This window comes from Thamnophis elegans, chromosome 8 (genome assembly GCF_009769535.1).
Source record: "Thamnophis elegans isolate rThaEle1 chromosome 8, rThaEle1.pri, whole genome shotgun sequence".
In the NCBI taxonomy this organism is placed as follows: domain Eukaryota; kingdom Metazoa; phylum Chordata; class Lepidosauria; order Squamata; family Colubridae; genus Thamnophis; species Thamnophis elegans.
In genome coordinates, this window is record NC_045548.1 from 50911978 (window position 1) to 50938448 (window position 26471).

General features: G+C 41.8%; 1 protein-coding gene across 1 annotated transcript in view; it reads right to left on the reverse strand.

Moving 5' to 3' along the window:
* CNGB3 (cyclic nucleotide gated channel subunit beta 3) overlaps nt 1-26471 on the reverse strand; it is an 87369-nt gene that overhangs the window by 40863 nt on the left and 20035 nt on the right. The window contains exon 3 of the mRNA XM_032222281.1: nt 17675-17789. Within this exon, the coding sequence (XP_032078172.1) occupies nt 17675-17789 (115 nt within the window). The remainder of the gene's footprint in view (nt 1-17674; nt 17790-26471) is intronic.

Sequence of the window (26471 nt, forward strand, 5' to 3'; positions counted from 1 at the left end):
TTGCCTAAAATACATTAAATTGTGCTGAGCTTGCAGTAAAGCTGTACATTCTCTTGACCTTCATTCACTCCTCACATGAAAAGAAATCTACTGGGACACAAGTGAAGCACTGCTAAAAGCAGCTGCAAAAGAGAGTCTGCATTTAATTTAAATATTTCTAACATATTCACTTAAAACAAAAATGGTTCCTGAATATGAGAGATTGCTTTTAGTTTGTATAAGTTACCAAATACTTAGAGCTTAAAAACAATCTTGAAGGCCTACAAGCCCAAACACGAAAAGGCATAAGCAAAAATCTTGCTCTAACTTTGGACATTTAAAAAGAAAAAAAGAAAAATCTCATCATAGTAGATGCACAAAGCCTTCATGTTTTTTTAAACTATTTCTATAAAATCATGGTCAGTCCTATTGTTTGCTTGCTTTTTCCACATGTTGCTGGTAAAGAGGTTTGTTTATGATTTCTATTTCCCCAAGTTCTTCTCTAAAGAAAGAAGTTGCCCATAACAACCAAGGTGAATAATAATCAACATGCTTGCGAGAGGCAAATATAAACTATTTATTTGTATTCTCCTTTTTAAACAGATTTAGGGGACACAACAGCTCAACAGTTAAAGACCATGAGTTTGTCAGCTGGAACCCAAGTTTGGGACTCGAGCGCCAAGTGACAGGATGAGCTCCCATTATTTGCCCCAGCTCCTGTCCACCTAGCAGTTCAAAAGCATGCACATGTGATTAGAATAGATATCACTTCAGTGAGAATATACAGCATTCTGTGTGTCTTAGCATATAGTCATGCTAACTGCATGACCACAGAAAACGCTGGTTCCCTCAGCTAAGAAATGGAGATGAGCACCATCCCTTTGAGACAGGAATGAGTGGACAGGGGAAACCTTTACCTTTTTTTTTATACATATAAGAATAAATATGGACACTTGTAAAACTTCTGAGATATTTCTTTTTATATTCAGCTATTGGTAGCATCAAAAAACATTTAATATGATTCTGTATTCTAATAATGCCATTTCCATTAATATTTGGATGAATTCCATTCAGTGAAATTTCCTACAACATTAATTAAAATCTTTCTTATAAACAATTGGTGAATTTCATTGCTTCCTGATAAGGTTTGCTAGTAAGTTAACGGTGATGTACACTAATGGTTTTCAACATGTGCTCTAACACATCCACTACTAATCAGTGAATCTTGGAGTGTTCAAAAATAAAATAAGAGAAAAAAAATAAAGACAAATATGATCAAAATTCCAGAAGATCATGAAATATTGCAAGTTGTCATACTTGCCCCAAATCTCACAAAATTTCAAATGAGGCCATCACAACACATGAGATGTGATCATCTTACAACAATTCAGAGTTTCCTGAAATTATTATTTATATTATTGAATTTTGATTTCCATGGACACCATATGGAGCACATAAGCTATAATACAAGTGCTAAATTTTCAATTCCTTTTGTATAGTATTGCTTAAAAAATTTCAGGACAGAAGAATAAAAGAAAAGGTTCTCTCTTCATTCCTTCTTGAGAAGTCCATAAAAAATAGTATGAGTCCATTGAAATAGCATGGAAAGGGGTTGAATTCTTCATCCTTTGTATCTAAATGTCCCCATTATAGTGGGAGATATTATTTTATTAATAACTGGCTTGAATAAATTCATTTTCAAATTTATTTATTACGGAAAAAGGGTCTCTCTGGCTAGAAAGTACTTTCTTCATCCTGATCCGCTCCTCCTCCATCTTTTCTGAGGAAGGTGCCTATCCAGATACAACAACATTTGATTCCAGGAGTTTTCAATCCTATTTGATTTCAGCATTTAGGACAGCAGCCTTCTAATGTATGGTGTCAAACTCACCACATTACGTTGCCATCACGTGTTTTCCCATTTGTGGAACTGGGTGGGCGTGGCCTGCGTGTCACACATCCGGCTTGCAGGCCACCAGTTTGACACCCCTGCTCTAATGGAAGATTCCCATGGTACTTTTTTTTTGTTTTGTTTCCAAATTACATTTCTCTATACAGTACCTGAAAGTTCCCTTCAACCATGATCTAGAGAAGTCACCAGCTTAGCTTTTGGCCAATTTGTGGAAGGAAGCATGAAATTTAAAATAAGTCCTAAAATAAGATTAATGCAATGTAATTATAAAATTTTCCTTCAAATTTCCCCTATCCACGTAACAGAGTTTCTCCTATTTTTAGTCACCAACCTGTTAGGTGTTGCCCTCAACTCCCTCCCCAAATGTTAAATGCAGAAAAGAAAAGGGTAATAATTGTTTAATAGAAATTTACCAACACAACTGAATTTTGAAAAAAATAAAATTTGCATAACAAAAGGGGTTTTGGCAAATCTTTGCCACATTATGCTTGACTAAAACCATCTCCTCAATTTGTCATAGTGTGCTCATTCCCCCCATTTTTCTTTTGTACCATCACAACTTTAATACAGCCACTTAAAACTTGTTTCATGCTCCAACAGATAAGCTGAATTTAGATGGATGCAATGTTCATTTTATTAGGTGATTCTCTTAGGGATTCCTCTTTGTTATAATTAATGAAGGCACAGTGATTAATAGCATAATTAATTGCTCATTTAATAGCTCTGATTATGTGCCTAAACAATGCCATAGTTATTCTTGAGTGAGGCTAAATTATGGGCAGGCTAAAGCAAACTATCCATCACATTAAAGCTTCATAACAAAAGACATCTTCTAATGCAGACCTACACAATTTATGATCCTTCACTGCAGCCTGTGCCTAACCCCATTGTACAATCCATAGGGGAAAACATATCAATGCAAATTTTAGATTGCCATCTTATCTGTTCTGACTCTGAAACCTGGACTCAGTAGATACTGGAAATAGCAATCTCGTTTTTAAAAAATAATTGTTCCTTTGAAAGTTATTTGTCTTTACCTTTATTTATTTATCTTTCTGTGCTTATTAATCCATTACAGGTTACATCCCTGCTGATTCAATCTTTTATACCTCCAATTGATTCTTGCAATAATATGTGATTTTTGCACATGTTGTTTACCTTTTTGAACTTATTTCTTATAAGGATTTTTTTTTTACCCACTCACAAAATGCATATGTATTATTTGCTACAAGCATCTTACAAAAGGAGTTGTAGTCCACCATATTCATGCCACAATAAATTCAAAGTGATCCCTTCGAGATTATCCAAGATGCTTCATTCATGGATATGTTAGTTTAGATCATCTGTTAAGTGAATTGTTAAGTCTGTTTTATCCTGTTCTGCTGAACTGTTGTTCCTATCTTTTATATAAATTGCCTGGTTGCCTAGTTCAAGAGCACATCATCAGCTCCCGATCAAAGCATGATTTTTTAGAGGATCCTTGAGAGGAAAAGAAATCAATGGCCCTCATTCAGTTATTTCAGCACTTGGGGCTGAAGAGGAGCCATCAAACCCTTGCACAACTCTTGAACTCTGAACTTCTGTTCCTGTCATTCTGACTCTTGGGCCTATACCCATCTCTTGCTTGACAATCAGATCAGATCATATAATTTCCTGTTGCCAAAATACAGGACTGTTCCAGATAATGTCTATGCCTTTTTCCTGCTATCAAAATACTATTGTCTCGAGTATCAAGGCAAGTCTTAACATTCTAGCTATCTATCTCTGATTACTGTCAAGAATTTTATGACATGGCATTAAAGACTTTTAACATGTATTTACCTGACATTTTGTTTTTGTTCTGACCTAGGCTTCCCAAGAGCATGAAACAAACTCCTTGTCCCAGCAAAAAACCCTTTTATTAATTTACAGTGAATTCTGCTCATTCACAGCCGGCAAAGTCTTTCAAAGGAAGATTTATGATCACACACTTTATCTGGCTTGGCGAGCTGAAGGTCGATATCTGCGGAACTTGGCAAGCAGAACTTGGCAAGGAGTCTTGGAAAGTCACTAACCAATTAGTGAACTAATTGTCTCCTGCAAACTCCACTCCCCTTTTGCTCCTCTTTTATTTCCTCTGGGAAGGGCCATTCATCATCTGGCCTTACTCCCAAGTTGCTCTTTAGTTGTTCTCTTCGTCTGGCAACTCTGTGCATGCGCACACTAGGAACAGGCTCTAGCTGTTTGTCTGCCTCACTGCTGTCTGATTCAGACAACAACTGATGACTGGCATACAGCTCTTGTCCCCTCTCTACCTCTGACACAGAACCCTCATCAGAGCCTTCCCCAGACTCCAGGACTGGCCCATGTTCCTCCCCAACCTCCTCGCTGTTCCGAATCTGCTGCCAGCTCTGCTGGCCGCTGGCGGGCCACAACAGTTTTGCACTGTTTGGCATGGAACAGGCTTTGATGGACAATTTGATTGGGATCCTGGGAAGTAGGAGGGATGGTGGCCTGAGACAGGATTGCTCCTGAGCTGCCTTTCCCTATGTGCTAATTGTCATGCCCCACAATCTGGGAATTTTGGAAAATAAAGCATTAAAAAAAAAAAGATATTGAGAGAAAGGCAGTTAGTTCAGCCAAACACATATAGGAGTCTATATTAAGGCCTAATTGTGGAAATGTGTAGTAAAACATAATTATTTATCTGCTGTTAATGGTGTCTGCAGGGTGATTTATGACCCTGAATTTTAATCCTTATTTGATTTATGCTGTTTTTCCCAATGTTGAGTTTAATGCAGCTTTTCTTTTGGTTTACTGGTTGATTGGTTTTCTTTTGCTTTTAAAACGTATTCATTAGTTCATTGCATATTACCCAAATTTACTTTGGTGACTGAGGTAGAATAAGAGTTGGAAGGGACCTTGGAGGTCTTCTAGTCCAGTGTTTTTCAACCACTGTGCCGCGGCACACTAGTGTGCCGTGACATACTGTAAGGTGTGCCGTGGGAAAATTACTTTATATATAGTCAATATAGGCACAGAGTTAAATTTTTTTAACATTTTCTAATGGTGGTGTGCCTCATGATTTTTTTCATGAAAAAAGTGTGCCTTTGCACAAAAAAGGTTGAAAAACACTGTTCTAGTCCAACCCCATGCTCATACAGGAAACCCTATACAATTACAGACAAATTGTTTTCCAATCTCTTCTTAAAAACTTTCAGTGTTGGAATATTCACAACTTCAGGAGGCAAGTAGTTCTACTGATTAATTTTTCTAATTGCCAAGAAATTTCTCCTTAGTTCTAGGTTGTTTCTCTCCTTGATTAGTTTCCACCCATTAGTTTCTTTGTGGCAGCCCCTGGTATACTGGAATACTGCTATCATGTCACCCCTAGTACTTTTTTTCATTAAGCTAGGGATAACCAATTCCAGCAACCAATCTTTATATGTTTTAGCCTCCAATCCCCTAATCATCTTCGTTTCTCTTCTCTACACCCTTTCAAGAATTTCAACATCTTCTTTACATTGTGCGACCAAAGCTGGATGCAGTATTCCTAATGTGGTCTTTATATAAAAAAGAAAATTATACAGAAAAAGAAATGCAATGTAGCTATTCCAGTTATTATAAATATAAGCTTTTTGTGGGTTTATAAATTATTTCTGACTTGAAATGCCTAGGATTTTGATTGCTAGTTCTAATATGAAATAGGAGTTAAGATGAGTATCATAGATTGCCACTCAAAATCAGTGCACGTTTTGTTGCAAATTAACAAGTTTTTGTAACTGATTTGCTTCAGGTTTTTCAACCAACCATCCATCCAGCCAGCCAGTATACTATAACTGAGCCTAGAATAAATCAAATAAATTATGCTGAATTGGGCTAGATAAGCCAAATATTTTCACAGATAGATTCTGTTCCAATTTCCCATTTTTACATTTGGGAGATATCAACTATACCCGGCTATACGTGAACTTTTGAAGTTTGGATTAGCTTGAAAAAGTGATTTTCATTTGGCTCAGTTATACAGAAAATAACTCTGAAGCTTTGAAGAGTATTCATCTTTAAGGAGTTTAATTCCCTAAGGACCTTTTTTTAAAATTCCTGAAAAAAGGCATATTGTATACATAATTCGGGACAGATAGCAGTGCTTGTATGAATTAATAGTAAGTAAAAGGGGGAGTAATGTGACATGTAGAGTTTTTGTACTTATTTCATAACTTTTTATGATATACTGTTAGGATTTAAATAGAAAAGAACATAGAAAAGAATATTGGTAGTTGAAAGCTTTTCAATTGCACCCTCCCTCCCTTTAGTAACTTCCATCCCTTGAATAAACATACATTCCTAACACTTACAATAAAAGAGAAGATGCCAGACTCTCTCATAATAATCCACACTTAGGAAATTCTTCTTTCCTGGGCTTAACACATCTTCAGGGCAACATCCCTAACATATCTAAACATACACCTCCCAGTCAAGGCCTAGGGCATGAACCTCAATCTGCATATCTAAACATCAAATCCCATTTGTCATAATATCTCTCTCTAGTATGGAGGTGGGCATCAAAAATTTCAGCAACGGGTTCTCTGCCCAGTTGCTGGGTGGGCATGGCCATGGTGGGCGTGGCCTAGTCGGCCTCCTGCACCATGGGGAGGGGGTTTCATCTTCCCCAGGCTCCGGAGGCTTTCCTTGAGCCTCTGGGAGGATGAAAACTGTCTCCCCCGGGTTCCAGAGGCCTTCTGGAATGTCCAGGAGGCCCGTTTTCTCCCTCCCCAAGCCTCCACATGGGCCCTGCACTTATTCATATCCAAAATGGACCACATGGAGACTCCTGGGAGGAGCAGGGTGGGGTGGGGTAGACAGAGCCAGCCAGGGGTGGGATTTGGAGGTTCTTCGAACTAATGTTACCTGCGGGTTCTCCCAAAACCAAGGGAACCCATAGCAGCCCACCCCTGCTCTAGTAATACATATCTAACATTGTAGGCAACAATTGTATGTGGTTGACTGAATAAGCTACTCTACTTCTAAAAGCTGCCTCTTGTGTTGAACCAAGAAAATTCTTCTAACAATTTAATCCTGTGACTAAATAGGTCAGGACGTATAGCTAGCCAGTATGTGAGTCTTTCAACCTGTTCCTGGCTGAGGTAGTAGGTGGAGTTTTAAATGATCTCAACAATGGTTGAGTTTCTTCTCATATATTTTAAGGTTTATGAATTTGGAAACAGATACATATATTTTCTTCTACAGATTTCAATATTTTTTTGGTAGTCTGCCCCAAAGCTAATGCCTCCAATTACAAGATAAGTATAATTTATTATAGAGAAGGCATTTCCTTAATGTTCCTTGAACTATTATGTGATTAGATTAATATTTCCTTCCCTTTCCCTTCAGGAGCTCAAGGTGATCTATGTCTGCAAGGGACCAAATGAACAAGTAATCATCTACACTTACAAAAATAAATACAGTAGAAAATAATGAAGACAAATGATTCAAACCATTATTCCACATCAGTAGTTTAATGTTAGCATCACAAGAACTCATTTAGGAAACAGAATTATTTTCCTGAATAATGATTTTAGTGGTATGTTTTATGTGTTATATTATTTCTGCAGGCGCTCTGCTTAATCAGCAAAGAGAGGGGGAATTGCAAATTAATAAATAAAGAAGTTAGTACCAGACTGAATGCAGCTTATCATCAATTTCCTGCAAGTACTATCACCTACCCTCTATTGTACTTCAGGTTGCTTCCAGCAACCAGTTCATGGTTGCTTTTTCATCATACACAGCAGTGGTGGGATTCAAATAATTTAACAACTGGTTGTCTGCCTTAATGACTGGCTGGGTGGGTGTGGCTATGGTGGGCATGGCCAGAGAGTGTTGCAGGCAGCACTTGATCTCCTGCACCCCCCTGGGAGCAAAGCCCAGCCATGGGGGGCACCTCCCCCTGCATCCCATTTTGGGCCTAGTAGGCCTCCTGGGAGCAAAAATGGGGCGCATTGGGACTCCTGAAGGGGCGGGGCAGGAAGGGTGGGACCAGCCAGCAATTTAACAACCAGTATGTTTGAATCAGCCTGAACTGGCTGAATCTCACCACGGATACATAGCTACACTAGACTTTCCCCCCAAACTGGTAATTAGAACAATTTCCAGTACTAGAGAATGCATAGTCATAATGATTACTTATCTACTTTCCTACCTGGGGCAGGAATAACTGATCATTTATTTCTATGAAATTGTATAATCACTATGGAGTTCTTGGTTGTTTGCTTGCATATATTTCATTAGCCAAACAGGTAACATATTTAATGTGAATGACTGTGGGTTTATCGCCTATTTAAATGTTTGTCCAACCAGTTTAGGTAGGTGTGTAGTTTTCTCCTTGGTGATTCCTTGATTAAAATATTGTTTTCTGCCTGATTTTTTTGTCTGGTGCTGGTCCCTGCTTGTCTGAATATGGTCTGTTGATATGCTACAATATTTTTGTTTTCTTTCTAGATTTTTTATTGCCTCTTTTGAATGGTGTATGGATGTTGTTTATCTCCACGTGTCTATTGATGGCTGATTTCTCTGCATGCCAAACTTCCAGGAATTTTCTAGTATTTTGGGGGTTGTCTATGATGCAAATAGTTTCCCAGCTGAAACTGTGGTATGTCTGTCCATGTGTTGTGAGATTAAGTTTTCATCCTGTGTTTAAACAGCTAGTTGGTGTTCATATATAGCAGGGATGTCAAAATGGCAGCCTGCGGGCTGGATGTGCATGCACAGGCCACGCCCACCCCAGATCCGTAAATGGGGAAAACATCACTGTTGTGTATTGAAGAAAGTCCTCGCTGTTACGAATGACAGCTCGGAAGCAGCCAGGCGCGTCTTAGCCAATCAGACGCGCCTGTCAGTTGCCGAGCTGTCATCCGCGCGAGCTGTAACACGAGCCAGCTGCCTGCAGTATAAAAGGCAAGCCGTTTTAACAGTTAACTGTCTTGTTAGAGCAACCACCTTGCTGATTGCTACATTGTTTCAGCTGCTTCTGCTGCCGCCTAGCCGGCTTCAATTATTACATTGTTGCAAGTTTTGTTACACTCCTTCAGCTACTGAATAAAGGGTTACAGTGTTTTAAAGAACCTGCCTGGTTTTTTCAGTTATAATACTGGCGACGAAGACTGGGGACCTGTAACCTGAAGAAAATCAACTGCAATTTTCTTCTCTCAGTTGTTTAGAGTTCTCCTCACCGTCATGGCTGGTATGCCTACTTTTGCACCTTTTGGAGTCGGAGGTGAGACTTGGGAAGCATTCCTGGAAAGGTTTGAGTGCTTTCTGATCGCAAATAACCGCCAGGGTTATTCTCAAGCGCGAAAGTGCGGATTTTTCCTTACAGCTTGCGGTCCGGAAATGTTTGCCACAGCAAGGTCTTTTGCCGCCCCAAGAGCTGTTTATGACCTCTCCTGGCAAGAGCTCACAGATGGGCTTCAGGCTTACTATGCCCCTACCCCCTCCCAAATAGCAAGACGTTTTGCTTACCACAGGCGCGTCCAAAAGCCTGCAGAGAATGTCAACCAGTTTTTGCAAGCTTTAAGAGTTGCTGCAGCACAGTGCGATTTTCCTGACTTAGAGGCTAACCTTGCAGAACAATTTGTCTGTGGATTAAAAGACATTTTCCTCAGATGCCGGCTTTTGGGCAAGCCTAAAGTCACGTTAGTTTATGCCATAGATGAGGCTCGCGCTGCGGAGTTGGCAGATTCGTCATCCAGCGAGATAGAACGTTACCTCGCGCAGATGACAGTTGCTGGCAGTTTACCAACGGGTCAAGCCTCAACTGCCTTGGTCCCTCCTCCACTACAACAGCCAACGTACATCACCAATTTAATTGATGAGCTTGCCCCTCTTCCAGACTATTTGCTTAATTTACAGGTGGACAGGATTGGGGCACAGCCCTGCAGACAGCAACAGCGTCAGCAGCAGTCTATCAGCCGTCCACTTTCTAATTCAAATGCCTGTTTTAGCTGCGGTGGTCCGCATGCCAGGGCTTCCTGCCCCTTTAAGGCTGCAGAGTGCCGCCGTTGCGGAAAAAAAGGACATTTGGCCAAAGTTTGTAGAGCTGCTCAGCCTGCTACAGCTGCATCATCTGCTCCTCCACCTCCTTATGGGACAGCTGCTTCAAACAGGAGTCCTCAGCCCCGCGCGTCTGCTCAGCGACAGGATGATTGCTTCAACGTCAAGCAAGCTGGCCTGCCGCTTCCTGATGTCTCCATCAATTCTTCCTCAGAGGGTACGAACAAGATAATTGTCACTCCATTGATCGAAGGTCAACCTTGCAACATGGAAGTAGACTCTGGAGCTTCCAAATCCTTGTTATCTTGGGACAAATTTTCTCTTTTGTGCCCCCATGTTAAACGCTGTCACCTTTCTCCTCCTGACTCTATCCTAAAGGACTATCAGGGGTCTAGCATTTCTATTGTTGGTTCCTATAATGTCAGAGTTTCTTATGGGCAGCATTGTACAACTTTGCCTGTTTTAATTGTGCTTAAGCCCTTGCCATCCATTCTAGGTTTGGATTGGTTCAGCCCACTGGGTCTCTCAATACATGGAATTCATTCCATGACAGACACTTCTGCTGATGTGGCATTAGTTTTGTCAGATTACGCTGACATTTTTGATGGCCAGCTGGGCCGGTACAAGGGTAACCCTATCTCTCTCAACTTGGATCCCCAGGTTGCTCCCATCAGACTGAAGGCCCGCAGGGTGCCTTTTGCTTTAAGGCCCAAGGTTGAAGCCGAGCTCGACAAGCTCGTGGCACAGGGCATACTGGAGCCAGTCGACCATTCACCGTGGGAGACCCCAATTGTCATTCCGGTGAAGCCCGACGGCTCCATTAGGGTCTGTGCCGACTACAAATCCACCATCAACCTCGCCTTGCAAGCAAACCCATATCCAGTCCCTGTTGTACAACATCTGCTCCATTCCCTGGGGCAGGGTTGTATTTTTGCCAAACTGGATATGGTACAAGCCTACCAGCAGCTTCCTGTGGATGACGATGCGGCGGCTGCCCAAACCATCGTCACCCACCGGGGGGCTTTCCGTTGTCGCCGCCTACAATTCAGCGTATCCGTTGCCCCGGGGATTTTCCAGAGTCTCATGGAGCGGTTGCTCCATGGGCTTCCAGGAGTGGTACCATATTTTGATGACGTCCTGATCGCTGCAAACAGCCGATCAGACCTCATCAAAGTTCTAAGGAAAGTCCTCGACCGTTTCAGGGGCGCGGGACTTAAATTGAAACGAAGCAAGTGTTTCTTTGCTGTTCCCCAAGTGGAATTTCTGGGCTTCACTATTGACGCCCAGGGAATTCACCCTACCCCTTCAAAATTGGCAGCTATCAGGGACGCTCCTGCTCCAACTTCCAAGGCACAGCTACAATCGTTCCTGGGGCTTTTAAATTTTTATGCACCTTTCATTCCACACAAGGCATCACTGGCCGAGCCCCTGCATCGGTTGCTTGACCGATCAGCGCCTTGGCAATGGGGCAGCCACGAAGCACAAGCGTTCGCAGCTGTCAAATCCCTGCTGATGTCAGATGCAGTCTTAGTCCAATACAGTGACAAGATGCCTCTGACTCTAGCGTGTGATGCCTCGCCCGTGGGTTTGGGAGCTGTTCTGAGCCATGTCCTGCCCAATGGTTCAGAAGCTCCCATAGCTTTTTACTCCCGGACACTGTCATCAGCAGAGAGGAATTACAGCCAAATTGACAAGGAGGCTCTAGCTGCAGTGTCAGGAATTAAAAAATTCCACGATTACTTATACGGGCGGCATTTCACCTTGTTTACAGACCATAAGCCACTCCTTGGGCTTTTGGCAGGTGATAAGCCAACCCCTCCTATTCTATCCCCAAGAATGACACGATGGACGGAATTCTTAGCGGCGTACTCCTACGCCTTACGATACCGTCCGGGCAAGCAGATAGGGCATGCAGATGCCCTGAGTCGCTGCCCACTTCCATTGAAGGAAGTTAAACCAGTTCCTTGCCTTTCAGTTTTGGCAATTGCAGAGCTAGAATTGCCTTTGTCTGCTACAGACATAGCAGCCCACTCTCGGTCTGACCCTACTTTGGCAAAACTTCTTAATTGGGTCCTGAGAGGTTGGCCTTCTGGTACATTACCACCTCAATTCAAACATTTTAAAAACAGACAAGCAGAGCTTTCAATTCATTCCGGCTGCCTGTTGTGGGGCGACCGTGTGGTCATCCCAACGGTCCTGCAACAACAGATTTTGCAACGCCTTCATGAAAGTCATCCTGGGGTCAGTAGAATGAAAGCTCTTGCTCGCAGTTTTGTTTGGTGGCCAGGGTTAGATGCCGACATTGAAGCCTGGGTTGCCAAATGTGAGACATGCCAACAGTCCCGGCCTTCTCCTCCTTCCTCTCCCTCCCGGGAATGGGAGATGCCTCGAGGGCCTTGGTCTAGGTTACATATTGATTTCGCTGGTCCATTCCATGGGCAGGTTTTCCTTATAGTTGTGGATGCGTACTCTCGATGGGTGGAAGTATTGCTAATGCACTCCACCACATCTGACAGCACTGTGCGAGCTTTGCGACGGTTGTTCGCAACCCATGGGTTGCCAGACACAGTGGTGTCTGACAACGGCCCGCAATTTACAGCCACAACTTTTCAAACTTTCCTGGCTGAACTAGGGGTACGACATGCGCTGGTTGCCCCTTACCACCCAGCAAGCAATGGCCGAGCGGAAAGGGCGGTTAGATCGGCCAAGGAGGCTTTGGGCCGGCTAAACCGTGGTGACTGGCAGGCTAGGGTGGATGCTTACTTATTGGCACAGCATTCCACACCTTGCCCACTGACACAGAAGAGCCCCGCAGAGATGTTGATGGGCAGGCGCCTGCGGACCACCCTGGATAGATTGCATCCCGTCTATTCAGGAATTCAGTCTGGCAACCTGGGGCCTCCAACCCCATCCCGTTCTTTCCAACTGGGGGATCTAGTTTGGGCTAGAAATTATGGAGGGGACTTGAGATGGGTTCCAGCAGTTATATCGCAAATAACAGGACCCGTTTCCTATAGGGTTAACTTATCCGATGGATCCTCATGGCGAAGACACCTGGATCAATTGAGGAAACGGAAGACAGCAGCCATAGCTTCTAAAGCGGATGTTCAAGGGTTTCAACCGCAAGTTCAACAAAATCTAGCCTGTGTAAATGCTCCTCCCATTCCAAGGGTTCCAGATCCTTATATACATAGCCCAAACCCCTCAGAGGCAGACTACCAGCCTCATGCCCATCCAGCATCATCTGCCACCATGTCTCATCCACACAGTTCACCTCTTAGTTGTGCAATTCCTCCACAATTACCACAAGGACATCGTTGCCAGGATCCGCCTGCAATAGAATTAAGGCGGTCTGAGCGAATCCGTCGTGCCCCTGCTTATTTAAAAGACTACGCGTGCTTGCGCACAGCTGGGGGGGAAGAAGTGTTGTGTATTGAAGAAAGTCCTCGCTGTTACGAATGACAGCTCGGAAGCAGCCAGGCGCGTCTTAGCCAATCAGACGCGCCTGTCAGTTGCCGAGCTGTTATCCGCGCGAGCTGTAACACGAGCCAGCTGCCTGCAGTATAAAAGGCAAGCCGTTTTAACAGTTAACTGTCTTGTTAGAGCAACCACCTTGCTGATTGGTACATTGTTTCAGCTGCTTCTGCTGCCGCCTAGCCGGCTTCAATTATTACATTGTTGCGAGTTTTGTTACACTCCTTCAGCTACTGAATAAAGGGTTACAGTGTTTTAAAGAACCTGCCTGGTTTTTTCAGTTATAATAATCACAACACATCATGTGACGGCAATATGACAACCTTGAGTTTGATACCCATGATGTATAGTAAGGTGTTAATGTATGTTCTACATAATCTTTTTGAAACTATCCATCTTGATGGTTGTCACATTGCTGTATGCAACATAGTGTACTTATTTGCTTCATGTTGAAATATTTTTATCAGTCCTGGATTTTATAGCACTTTTTCATTCGGTAACTTTTTTTTTTAGTACTGAGCGAAAGATGCTCTATTTTCTGCATAATATACATTCTTTCATGCTTGTTTACATTTCTTTCTTAATTACTGCTTTATAACAAAAGTCTTTCAAAAGGCCTCAACCTTTCTGCATGCATTAAAAGGAAATCTAAGGGTAGCAACGTGAATATTCTTTAATATTCACATTGCTTTTCCCTCTTATAGTTACAATTTGTAAACACAGTGCTTGAAGATCCACAATATGCATAAGCCTGAACCACTAACAGTTGAATCAGAATATCTGATCTGAATTTTATAGGTTACTATTGCAACCTATCAATGTTTGCATGACTGTTTTTTTTCTTCCACCATTTCATTGCTATGAGGAGTGACTGAATTATTAATTCGTTTCTAAATTAAATTAGAAAATAAGTAAATGAGTGTAACAGAGGTTACTTTTCATTAAAATTACATCGTATACATTATTTTTCTCAGTATAATTCCCTTCCTGTTTAAATGCATTGTACAATTTCTCTCTATACTATTATCATTGTACAGTCTTTTGATGTATGTCAGAATTATTTTTGTGCTATTAGAGGTGCCTTTTTGGATTAATTTCCTGAGATTAGATTCTTGTTAATATGAACTGACAACATGATCTGACAAAATGATCTGCTAATCTTGCTCTTCTTACTTTGAAGAAAATTCCTCTCCACATCTCTCAAAAACCACCAGTGACAAAATATAGCTATCCTGAAAAGCTATTAATAGGGATATGATTGTACTGTTATTAGAGGACAGAAGGGAAAAAATAGGTTGCTAGACAAGCCTGACTCAAAATGAATCTTAATTTAAATTATTAGGAAATTGACATTAAAAGACTTTCATTTGCTCAATCAACATTTTTTTTCCAGTACATAGGGCATTCACATATGCCAAATTATTTTGAGACCTGGCAAATTGCAGCTATGTCCGCTGCTATTTGCCAAAGAATAACACAATGTATTTTTGTGTATTTAAAATAAGAAAGTACTGAGATGAAAGCAAAAGGGGGCCATTTCCTCCCTCACTAATGGAGTGCAAGGCTATTCTAAGGTGATCACCCTGTCTATCACAAGTTGAATGAGTCCTTTGACAAGCTAACAAATTGATTTTTTCCCCATCCTATGATGATAACGGTGAAAAATAGGCAGTTTTCCTTGGACTCTATATAAAATGATGCATCCCAAGCAGAGGTTGAGAACTGGTATATATTTGTGTACCAGTTACCATAATCCTAGTAGCACCAGCTAGTGTACATATACATATACATATACATATACATATACATATACATATACATATACATATACATATACATATACATATACATATACATATACATATACATATACATATACACCTACACCTATATATATGTACATATAAATATACACAAACATACAGATACCGGTAGTTCTCGACTTACGATCATAATGGAGCCCAAAGTTGTTAAGTGAGACATTTGTTGAGTGAGTTTTGCTCCATTTTTATGAACTCTCTTGCCACACTTCTTAAGAGAACCACAGCCGTTGTTAAGTTAGTAAGTGAGTCTGGCTTCCCCATTGACTTTTCTTGTCAGAAGGTGGCAAAAAGGGATCACATGACCCTGGGACACTGCAGTGGTAATAACGGTTGCAGTGTCAGTCTCTCAGTATCGAAATTTTGATCATGTCGGTGTTAGTGGGGGGGCAGAGATCGACCCCTAGGCCCCTAACATATGGGGTGCCGCAGGGTTCGGTCTTATCCCCCCTACTATTTAACATCTACATGAAACCGCTGGGTGAGATCATTCGGAGGCACGGGATAAGATACCATCAATACACGGACGATACTCAGTTGTATTTGTCCGCCCCGTGCCAACTCAATGAAGCGGTGGACGTGATGAACTGGGGTCTTGAGGCCGTTATGGACTGGATGAGGGCTAACAAGCTTGTACTCAACCCGGAGAAGACCGAGTGGCTGTTGTGCTTTCCTCCCAATAATTCGATCAGTGTTCCATCGCTCAGGCTGGGGGGTCAAACTTTATACCCCTCAGAGAGGGTTCGCAACTTGGGAGTCCTCCTGGACCCACAGCTGACTTTTGACCACCATTTGACGGCTGTGACCAGGGGGGCATTTGCCCAGGTTCGCCTGGTGCGCCAGTTGCGACCCTACCTGAACCGGGAGGCCCTCACAACAGTCACTCGGGCCCTTGTGACCTCTAGGCTGGAATACTGCAATGTGCTCTACATGGGGCTGCCCTTGAAGAGCATCTGGCGACTTCAGCTAGTCCAGAACGCGGCCGCGCGAGTGATTGTGGGTGCACCTCGGTTCGCCCACATAACACCTATCCTCCGCGAGCTGCGCTGGCTACCTGTTGATCTCCGGGCGCGCTTCAAGGTGCTACTTGTCACTCATAAAGCCCTACATGGTAGTGGATCTGCGTACTTGAGAGACCGCCTCCTGCCAATTACCTCCCTGCGACCAATCAGATCGCATAGATTAGGCCTCCTCCGAGTTCCATCTGCCAGTCAGTGCCGACTGGCAACTACACAGAGGAGAGCCTTTTCAGTAGTAGCTCCGACCCTTTGGAACGATCTCCCCGTGGAGATTCGTACCCTCACCACCATCCAGACCTTCCGCACAGCCCTTAAGACCTGGCTAGCCCGTCAGGCCTGGGGATAAAGCTAATTTGTCCCCACCCGAATGATGAATGAATGTTGCTTACTATTTTACTTCTATGTATTGTTTGTGTCTATTGTCTGTACCCTCCCTTCCTTATTTTATGTAAGCCGCCCTGAGTCCCCTCAGGGAAAAGGGCGGCCTATAAATACTAATAAAATCTTAAATCTTAAAATCATGTGACCATGGGGATGCAGCAAAGGTCATAACTGTGAAAAACATAAGTCACTTTTTTCAGTTCCATTGTAACTTTGAACAATTAACAGTACAACAGTACTGTTGTACGTTTACAACAGTAAATGAAGTGTTGTAAGTTGAGGGCTACCTGTACATATAAGTACCAGTGGTGGGATACGACCGGTACGCCCCGGTATGGGCATACAGGTGCCTGCTGGGAGCACCAGGTACATTCCGGTACCGTGCTCCAGAGGGTTCACCTGCCCACCCACTCTCCTTACCGCTATTTGAGCCAATCGGGGCATTTGCGCATGTGCATGCTGGAGCATCGTGGGCAGTAGTGCATGCACGTAGTGGGCACCCGGCCCCATTGCACCATACTGGTTGCAACGGGATCTGGAACCCACCACCGATAAGTAAGTATGTACGTATGTACACACACACACACACACACACACACACACACACGGAGAGAGGGAGAGAGGGAGATAGTATATATAGATATTATATACTATCTACATACTACTAAAATTCTTGTGTCTGTAACCGTTAACTGTTTAACCTTTAAGTGCATCACAAGGCAACAATTTGTGAACCAAGGTACCTCAAATGGGCTAACTTACAAAATGCATCCAAAATCTAGGTCCCATAACTCCCATAAGATTGAAATTGGGTAAAGTTGTGATCTTTCCAGAGTTGCTACCATGCTATACACAGGTTCAGTACATCAATCCCATTCTAGCCCTCTGTAGGCTAGGTGGAGTAGTCTCACCATTCACTGCCATAGTTGATCAGCAACAGTCAAGTCAGCAGGATGTTAGAAGAGGCTTCCACTCCGACTACCTTTTTGCCCTTGGTCATTCCATTTCTCTGCTTGGGTAAGGAAATTGAATATGAATGAAGTGCCAGCATTTTTGCTACTCACGCTGCATTCTCTTCCTTCCCATTGTCTGCCTGTGCCTTCTCCTTCAGAGTTGGTTCCTTTGATTCCCTTGGTTGTTCAGCTTTAGAAGGTTCTGGTTTTGGAGTTGTTGGTTTATCTAGAATCAAATAATTAATAATATTATTATGCAAGCATGCTCTTGCACTCAGAATATTAATTTTTAAAAACCAAAGAATAATAGTGACAGGGAAAATGTAGCTAGAAGAATAACTTAAACTCACAAATATCAGCATTAGGTACTGCAGATACTAAATGTTTGTTGCCTGTCTCTTCTAGAGTTTAGATAGCTCCCGATATGTTGGAATAGTCTTTGCATCACCCTCTGCCATTTCTAGTGTATGTTTAAAATTGGTAGTCCTGGATTATAGAAGGTAAACATACTTAGCATTTCAATTGAGCCTATAGCTTTAGGACAGTATCTAAATAAACCGGGGTGGGTGGGTGGGTGGGAACCAAAAGAAAGAAGGATATTTTAAGGGGTAATGACAGATTATTCTTGTGAAAGTTTTATCAAATTAAAAAAATGGCAGATTATTCTTGTGGAAATTTCATCAAATTAAACAACAACAACAACAACTCTTCAGATAGCTGATCAAAAAACTGCTCCAGGTCAAGTCCTTGGAACAAGATCCTCTGCTGAAAAAGGATAGAAATTAAGAACATAGAGGAAGGCAGTACAGAATGTTGTTAAGAGACCAATAAATGAACGCACAATAACTTTCTTTTTTCTGCATGGTTGATGCCCAGAAAGAAGTATCTGTAATCCTTGTATCCTGAGGCATATGGAGGAAAGGTAGTATTCAGCATGTTCTGACCAGTTCTGGACAACCAGTAGCATAAAGTTTGAGTAGTTTAGAGAACTGGTAAATACCTCCATGACTGGCCCCACCCCGATCTATTCTCTGCCTCCCAAGTCCCAGTTGATCGGGAGGGAATGGGGATTTTGCAGTATCCTTCCCCTGCCACACATACCAAGCCACGGCCACCAAGCCACGCTATGGCCACCAAACTACGCCCATAGAACCAGCAGTAAAATATCTTGAAGCCCACCACAATTATGGAGGGAAGAATTGGTAGTTGTTCCTTAAGCTTTATACGCCAATATTGGCAAGCCTGGAGTGCCTGGAGGCTGTCAGGGTCTGGATGGGAGTAAACAAACTTGCTCTCAATCCTGACAAGACCGAGTGGCTTGTGTTTTCCCCTCCCAATAATTGGCCATGTTCTCCAACTCTCAGGTGCTAGTCGGCTGGGGGGTGAAATTATACGCCCCTCAGACAGGGTTCGCAATTTGGGAGTCCTCCTGGATCCACAGCTGACTTTAGATCACAATTTGTCGGCTGTGACCAGGGGGGCATTTGCCCAGGTTCGCCTGGTGCACCAATTGCGTCCCTACCTGAACCGGGAGGCTCTCACAACAGTCACTCACGCCCTTGTGACCTCAAGACTGGACTACTGCAACACGCTCCACATGGGGCAGCCCTTGAAGAGTTTTCGGAGACTTCAGCTGGTCCAGAATGCAGCCGCGAGAGCGATTGTGGGTGCGCCTCGGTACACCCACGTTACACCTATCCTCCGTGAGCTGCACTGGTTGCCTATTGGTCTCCAGATACGCTTCAAGGTGCTAGTCGTCACTTATAAAGCCCTACATGGTATTGGACCTGGGTACTTGAGAGACCGCCTCCTGCCGATTACCTCCCAAAGACCCATTAAATCCCACAGATTAGGCCTCCTCCAAATTCCATCTGCCGGCCAATGCCGGCTGTCAACCACCCGGAGGAGGGCCTTCTCTGTGGCTGCTCCAGCCCTCTGGAACGATCTCCCCATAGAGATTTGGACCATCACCACCCTTCAGGCTTTCTACAAAGCCATTAAGACCTGGCTGTTCCAGCAGGCCTGGGGCTGTTGAGTTCCATCCCCACTCGAATTGGTGCGCTTGTTGAGACCTTTTTAAATTGTTTTGTATTGTTGTTTGTTTCTGTTTCCTTCCCTTTTGTATTGTCTCCCCCTTCCCTTGGTTTTGTTAGCCGCTCTGAATCCCTCGGGAATAGGGCGGCATACAAGTTGAATAAAACCTAAACCTAAAACCTAAGCCCCATGGAGCTGAGAAACATGAGAACACTACATATTTCAGAAAGGATCTTGACTACTAATCAGTGTTTAAAAAACATTAATCTTGAAAGTGAGAAGAGAAATTCCAGGAAAATATATACCTAGTCGATAATGGACTTGACTGCCTCTTCCCACAACAACCAAATTCCTTGTCTTCCATTTGGTTCCCATAAATGCCTGGCATTCACAGTTAATGTAGAATAAACATGTCAAAAGAGGAACTGCATTTTTTTTCAAGAAATAGAGATTAACAATGGGAATAGGAGGAATCTCTGTGTGTGTGTCAGGCCCCAAACCAAGAATGACACATGGTGATTTTTCCAAGTTGAGTTCTTTATTTTTTTCATATCTATACACGATATCTTGCGGAGTGGTGCAGTGGCCTAGAGATGAAGCTCTTGCTTCACAATCAGGAGACTGTGAATTCTATCCTAGATTGAGGCACATATTTCTCTCTCTGGGCACACTGAGAATATATCTGCTGAACAAAACTCCACATTGGTGACAGGAAGGGCATCTGGCCATTAAAACACTCTGCTAGCTCCATTCAGTTGCCCTGACTCCATCCTGCAAGGGATTATGGGGTGGTTAAAAGAAGAGGATGATGATAGACAATATTTTGCCAAACTGAAGACTACTTTCTGCATCTGCAATATACTTTGTAAACTATTACAGGAGGTCTGTCTTTCACACATAATATTTGGGCTGAGTTGCCTCTTACTCCTCTGGAAAGCAGTGCAGTACTGCAGGCCACTTCTGCTGACTGCTAGCTGCAGTTCTGCAGTTCAGATCTCACCGGCTCAAGATTGACTCAGCCTTCCATCCTTCCAAGGTGGGTAAAATGAGGACCCAGATTTTTTTGGGTGGGGGGAGCAATATGCTGACTCTGTAAACCGCTTAGAAAGGGCAGTAAAAATACTATAAAGCAGTATATATGTTTAAGTGCTATTGCTATCCTCCCTCTTGGAAATCCACCTCTTTACTACATTCCATCACACTCTCACACCTATAAGCAGAATATGGATGGAGTTATTTAGTTTCCTCCAGGAGAAAGGGATAAAATCATTAATGGAAACTGAAGCATAATAGATTTTCTATCAACTTCAATGTTTTCTAAAAGTGGCAGTTTTTTATGACAATGACAATGACACAAACCATCTTGGGAGGTAGTGGACTCCCTTCAGTTACTAGTTACTATTAACTCCATAATCATATGTCAGAAATGATGTATTTGTAGCCTGCATTATAGGCACAATTAAATAAAATCCAAGTTCTGACTCTGCACAACTTCTTTGCCTGGATATGAGGATGGTCTACTAATGATTTCCAGAGGAAATGTGTGTATGCCACCACATGTATCTAATCACCACCCACAGCTGAGATGTAAAGGTAGGTTTTGGTACATAGCTTTGAAAGTGCTATTTTGCCTCCTAATTTACTTCCAAACTCTGTTTGGGGAATGTAGGGTTGATTGATGTGCAGCCTAAAATAACAAATTCTTTATCCTCAGTCTGATGGTTCAGATTGATTCCCCTGGTTCTTATGGGACACTCCACCTTTCAATCATTCTTTGATCTGTTCTCTACCTTTCTGTGTTCTTTTTCCTTCAAAGGAGATCAGGAATCCTGATTTTCACACTTTATTTTCTAAATAAATGGGTTGGTGAAATCTATCACAGAGTGTGAAGCCCTAAATTGACTAGTGTTAATACTTATAGTTGAAACTGTATTCAAAATGACATGTCTCTTGTACTTTAGTGTGGCTGTCTGGACAAATTCTTTTCCTGATGACCATGGTTCCCAGGAGTGTCAGCACACCATTTCCTTTTCTTATATTATGTTCTGAAAGTAAGTTTGCAGCTTCCATATTTATTCCCATGCCTTGATTCTTTCTCAAAATCCAGCTCATCAGCATCACTTAGTTAATAGCTGCACAATCTGATTGATCACTAAGGTAAAGGTTCCTCTCACACCTATGTGCTTGTCATTCCTAACTCTAGGGGGCAATGCTCATCTCCGTTTCAAAGTCGAAGAGCCAGCGCTGTCCAAAGATGTCTCCATAGTCATGTGGCTGGCATGACTAAATGCCAAAGGTGCACGGAACACTGTTACCTTCCCACCAAAGGTGGTTCCTATTTTTCTACTTGCATTTTTACATGCTTTCGAACTGCTAGATTGGCAGAAGCTGGGACAACAGGAGCTCACTCAGTTATGCAGCACTAGGGATTTGAACTGCCGAACTGCCGACATTTCTGATCGACAAGGTCAGCGTCTTAGCCGCTGAGACATTGCGTCCCTGAATGATCACTGGATAGTAACTAAGAGGCATAAAAACTGCAATTCTTTCCTGCCATCTAGAGGTTAATCAGTTGATCCATAAATGACTATAGAGATTCTTAATCATCCAGATCATGGAAACATCTTGGATGAACTGAAGAAGCTACTTGGATGAGAAGCAAAATATCTTCAAAGAAAAACCAGAACATTTGCCTCTTGAAAAAGCCTCTTTGGGACAGTTGATCCATAGTTTCAAAGAATTTAAAAAAGGTTCAATCATTAATAGCAAAGAAAGAAAAGAGAGTTGTAGTGCATAGATGAACTAGATATTGTTCATGTCAATTGGAGACGACCTTTCGGATTGTAGATAATGTTGCCTATAGACCACAGAATCATAGAGCTGGATGGGACCTTGAAGGTCTTCTACTCCAACCCCTTGCACGTACCTATCTGGACTAATGGCTGTCCAGTTTCTTGGAAACCTCCAATATTGGCGCACCCACAATTTCTGAAAGCAAGCTGTTCCACTGACTGTTTTCACTGTCAGGAAATTTGTCTATAGTTCTAAGTTGCTCTCTTCTTTATGACCTTTCATCCATTACTTCTTGTCATAAGTTGATCCCCTGTTTTCCCCCCTAACAGCCCCTCAACTACTGGAAGACTGCTATCATGTAATCCCAAGTCTTTTTATTCATTATATTAGACATACCTAGTTCCCTCAATCATTCACACTTGAGACCCCTATTCATCTTTGTTGCTCTTCTCTGTACTCTTTCTAAATTTAACTCATTCTTTATTTGTTTCTTAGTTGTTTTTTCTTCCAATTAGATTAAGGTTATAAATAGCTCTTTCTTCTATTTAATCATAAAAACTATATGGTACAGATATATATTGCTTATACGGGCCTGTGACGGTCATGTATTCCTGTCTAGTTCTTTGTTTTATGCTTCCTGTACAGCTGAAGCTCTCATTTAGCATATTCAAACAAAATGTTTTCAAATGAATAAACTAATAATTTTGTAAAGGTAAAGGTTCTCCTCTCATATACCTGCTAGTCGTTATTGACTCTAGGGGCGATGCTTATCGCCGTTTCAAAGCCAAAGGGCCAGTGCTGTTCAAAGACATCTCCATGGTCATATGGCCAGCAGACTCAATGCCAGTCGCACAGAACGCTGTTACCTTCCCATTAAAGTGGTCCCAATTTTTCTACTTGCATTGGTCATAAGTATAAAACAGTTGCTAAACATCCGAATTTTGATCACATGATCATGGGAATGCTGCAAAGGTTGTAACTGTGAAAAATGGTCATAAGTCACTTTATTCAGTATGCTGTAATTTTGAATGGTCACTAAATGAACTGTTGTAAGTCAAGGACTACCTGTATTGCATTCCACGCCTCCCTAGTACTAAATAAAAGAAAGGGGAATTCTGCGTCTTTCAAATAGTTGGAATCCCAACACCGTTCAGCTTAGAAAAGGTATAAACCAGAGGTGGTATTCAGCAGGTTCTGACCAGTTCTGGAGAACTGGTAGCAGACATTTTGAGTAGTTTCGAGAACTAGTAAATACCACCTCTGACTGGCCTCGCCCCCATCTATTCTCTGCCTCATGAGTCCCAGCTGATAGGGAGGAAATGGAGATTTTGCAGTAACCTTCCCCTGGAATGGGGTGGGAATGGGGATTTTGTAGTAACCTTCTCCTGGAGTGGGGACGGAATGGAGATTTTACTGTATCCTTCCCCTGCCACACCCACCAAGCCACACTCAGAAGCAGTAATAAAATTTTTGAATTCCACCACTGGTATAAACAATATCAATCTTAAAATAGCCCATAAGAGCACATTTTCAAAAAAACTAAAATGACTACTTTTTAAACAACAATGGAGATTAGGTATAAACCTAAACCTATATATTTTAAAAAATCTTCGCTAATGGTTAAAGCTTCCCAAGTGATAAGAAACCATAGAACTTTTAACAATTTGTCCTCAATAAATCCTATTGTTGATTTATTGTCCTTATTCCATGAAGAATAGATGCAGTATAAGCATTTGACTCAGTTCTTGTTCAGTGGACAGTTTGGTTATTGCAAAACATTGGAAAATGAAATCTATTTTTTAGTGGATTACTTATTTTTAAATCAGTGGGAAATTGCTCTCATTGAAAAAAATAATATAATATTGATTTTGAAATGCTCTGAAGTGAAGAAAACATTATTCAAATGTCATCAGCATTTATTAGCTATTTTAACAATATTTTTTCTAAGAGTTTTTTTTGTTGGTACAAATGTCATTTTGACTCCTTAAGATCACATGTATTCCCAAAGGTGCTTTTCAGGAATACATATGTATAATATTAATAAATATGGATATGAACACAGGAAATGGGTACGAATAAATGGGGACAATAGGACAGGGGCAGTAGGCACACTGATACGCTTACACATGCCCCCTTACAGACCTCTTAGGAAAGGGGTGAGGATCATGCTAGACAGTTTAAAGTTAAAGTTATGGGGATTTGATAATGTAGCAACAGTGTCAGGTAGAGCATTCCAGGCATTGACCACTCTGTTGCTAAAGTCATATTTTCTGTAATCGAGTTTCCAGCGGTTTACTTTGAGTTTGTTTCTATTGTTTGTCTGTGTATTATTGCAGTTGAAGCTAGTCGTTGACAGGTAGGACGTTGTAGAGGACAATTTTGTGTATTACACTATAGTTGCCTCTTGAAAAAGCACCTTTGAGACCACCATGACCTGGATGACTGAGTAATCCCCATAGACATTATATATACCCCTAAATTTTTAGTATTGTCTCTTTCCCTATCCTTTATCTGTGATTTGTATTTGCTTGTTATTATGTATTTGTTCTTTCAACTCATTATTTGTACAGTAGCTTTAAACAATGCAGATGTTAATGTAGGGATAAAATGCAAATTTGAGGAAGAAAGCATTTAACTGAATTATTGAGAAAAAAAAGTCCTTTAAATGACATTTAGCTCTGCAATGATTAATTTTTCTACTTCCTCTTAGTTGGTATTTCATCTGTATTCCTATAAAACATAAGTTGCTGTCAGCAGTCTGATACACTGCACAAAGAAGAAACAGTATAATTTTAATCAAAACAAAATGATTATAGGAAAATGTCTTAGCAGCATATTCTTAATGCATAAATCTGCACTCTTTATTGTAAACTGTGATTTTTAATTTGCCTAGGATTATAAGAAACAGTAGTCATAAATAAGACTTTTAGATTCATAGGACTTAATTAATGTTATGTGCATTCCTGTTATTCATACTGGAGTTATTTGAGATGGTGCCCAGTCCAAACAAACATTGGTTTGAAACAAATAATATATTAGATTTTTATTTTAAAAGGAGACTATGCTGCAGTTCGGTCAAATCACTTGCTTTATGCCTTTGAATTCCAAAGACTGAGATGAGGTGAAGCTTTTTCAGACACTGAGCTTGTCGATCAGAAATGTCGGCAGTTCGGTGGTTCGAATCCCTAGTGCCACATAAGAGAGTGAGCTCCCGTTACTTGTCCCAGCTTCTGCTAACCTAGCAGTTCAAAGCATATAAGAATGCAAGTAGAAAAATAGGGACCATCTTTGGGGGGAAGGTAACAGCGTTCTGTGCCCCTTTGTCATGCCGGCCACATGACCATGGAGACATCTTTGGACACCACTGGCTCTTCAGTTTTGAAACGGACATGAGTACTGCCGTCTAGAGACAGAAATGACTAGCACGCATGTGCGGGGGGACCTTTACATTTACCTTTTACCTGTCCTAAAAACAATTTGATAAGCCTCTCACAACTCACAGAATTTATTTGAATAATGTGTCTCTTAGGGGTTTGAATGCAGCTTTGGAATAATCTTTTGTTTTCCTACTCCAGACAGGAAAGCATGCAAGAAAAGCAGGTTTCCCTATGAAGCGCTACTAGAGACTACAGATTTTATGATCAAGTTTTCAACTACTTTTGTCCTTGGTATCTAAAAAAAAAGGAGACTAGGACGAAGTTTATGCTGGAATTTAATAATACTATGAGCCATGGTGGTGCGTGTTTAGAGTGCAGTACTGCAGCCTACTTCTTCTGCTAACTGCCGGCTGCCTGCAATTTGGCAGTTCAAATCTCATCAGGCTCAAGATTGACTCAGCCTTCCATCCTTCTGAGGTTGGTAAAAATGAGGACCCAGATTGTTGGGGATAATATGCTGACTCTGTAAACCTCTTAGAGAGGGCTGTAAAAGCACTGTGAAATGGTGGTGGCCTTTCAACTCCGATGGACCTTGGATGAAACTGATTATCTAGATCCCTTTCAGTCTGGTTGTCATTTGGCGGCTCCTCGGGGGAGAGCCTTCTCTGTAGCTGCTTTGGCCCTATGGAACGATATACCCCCAG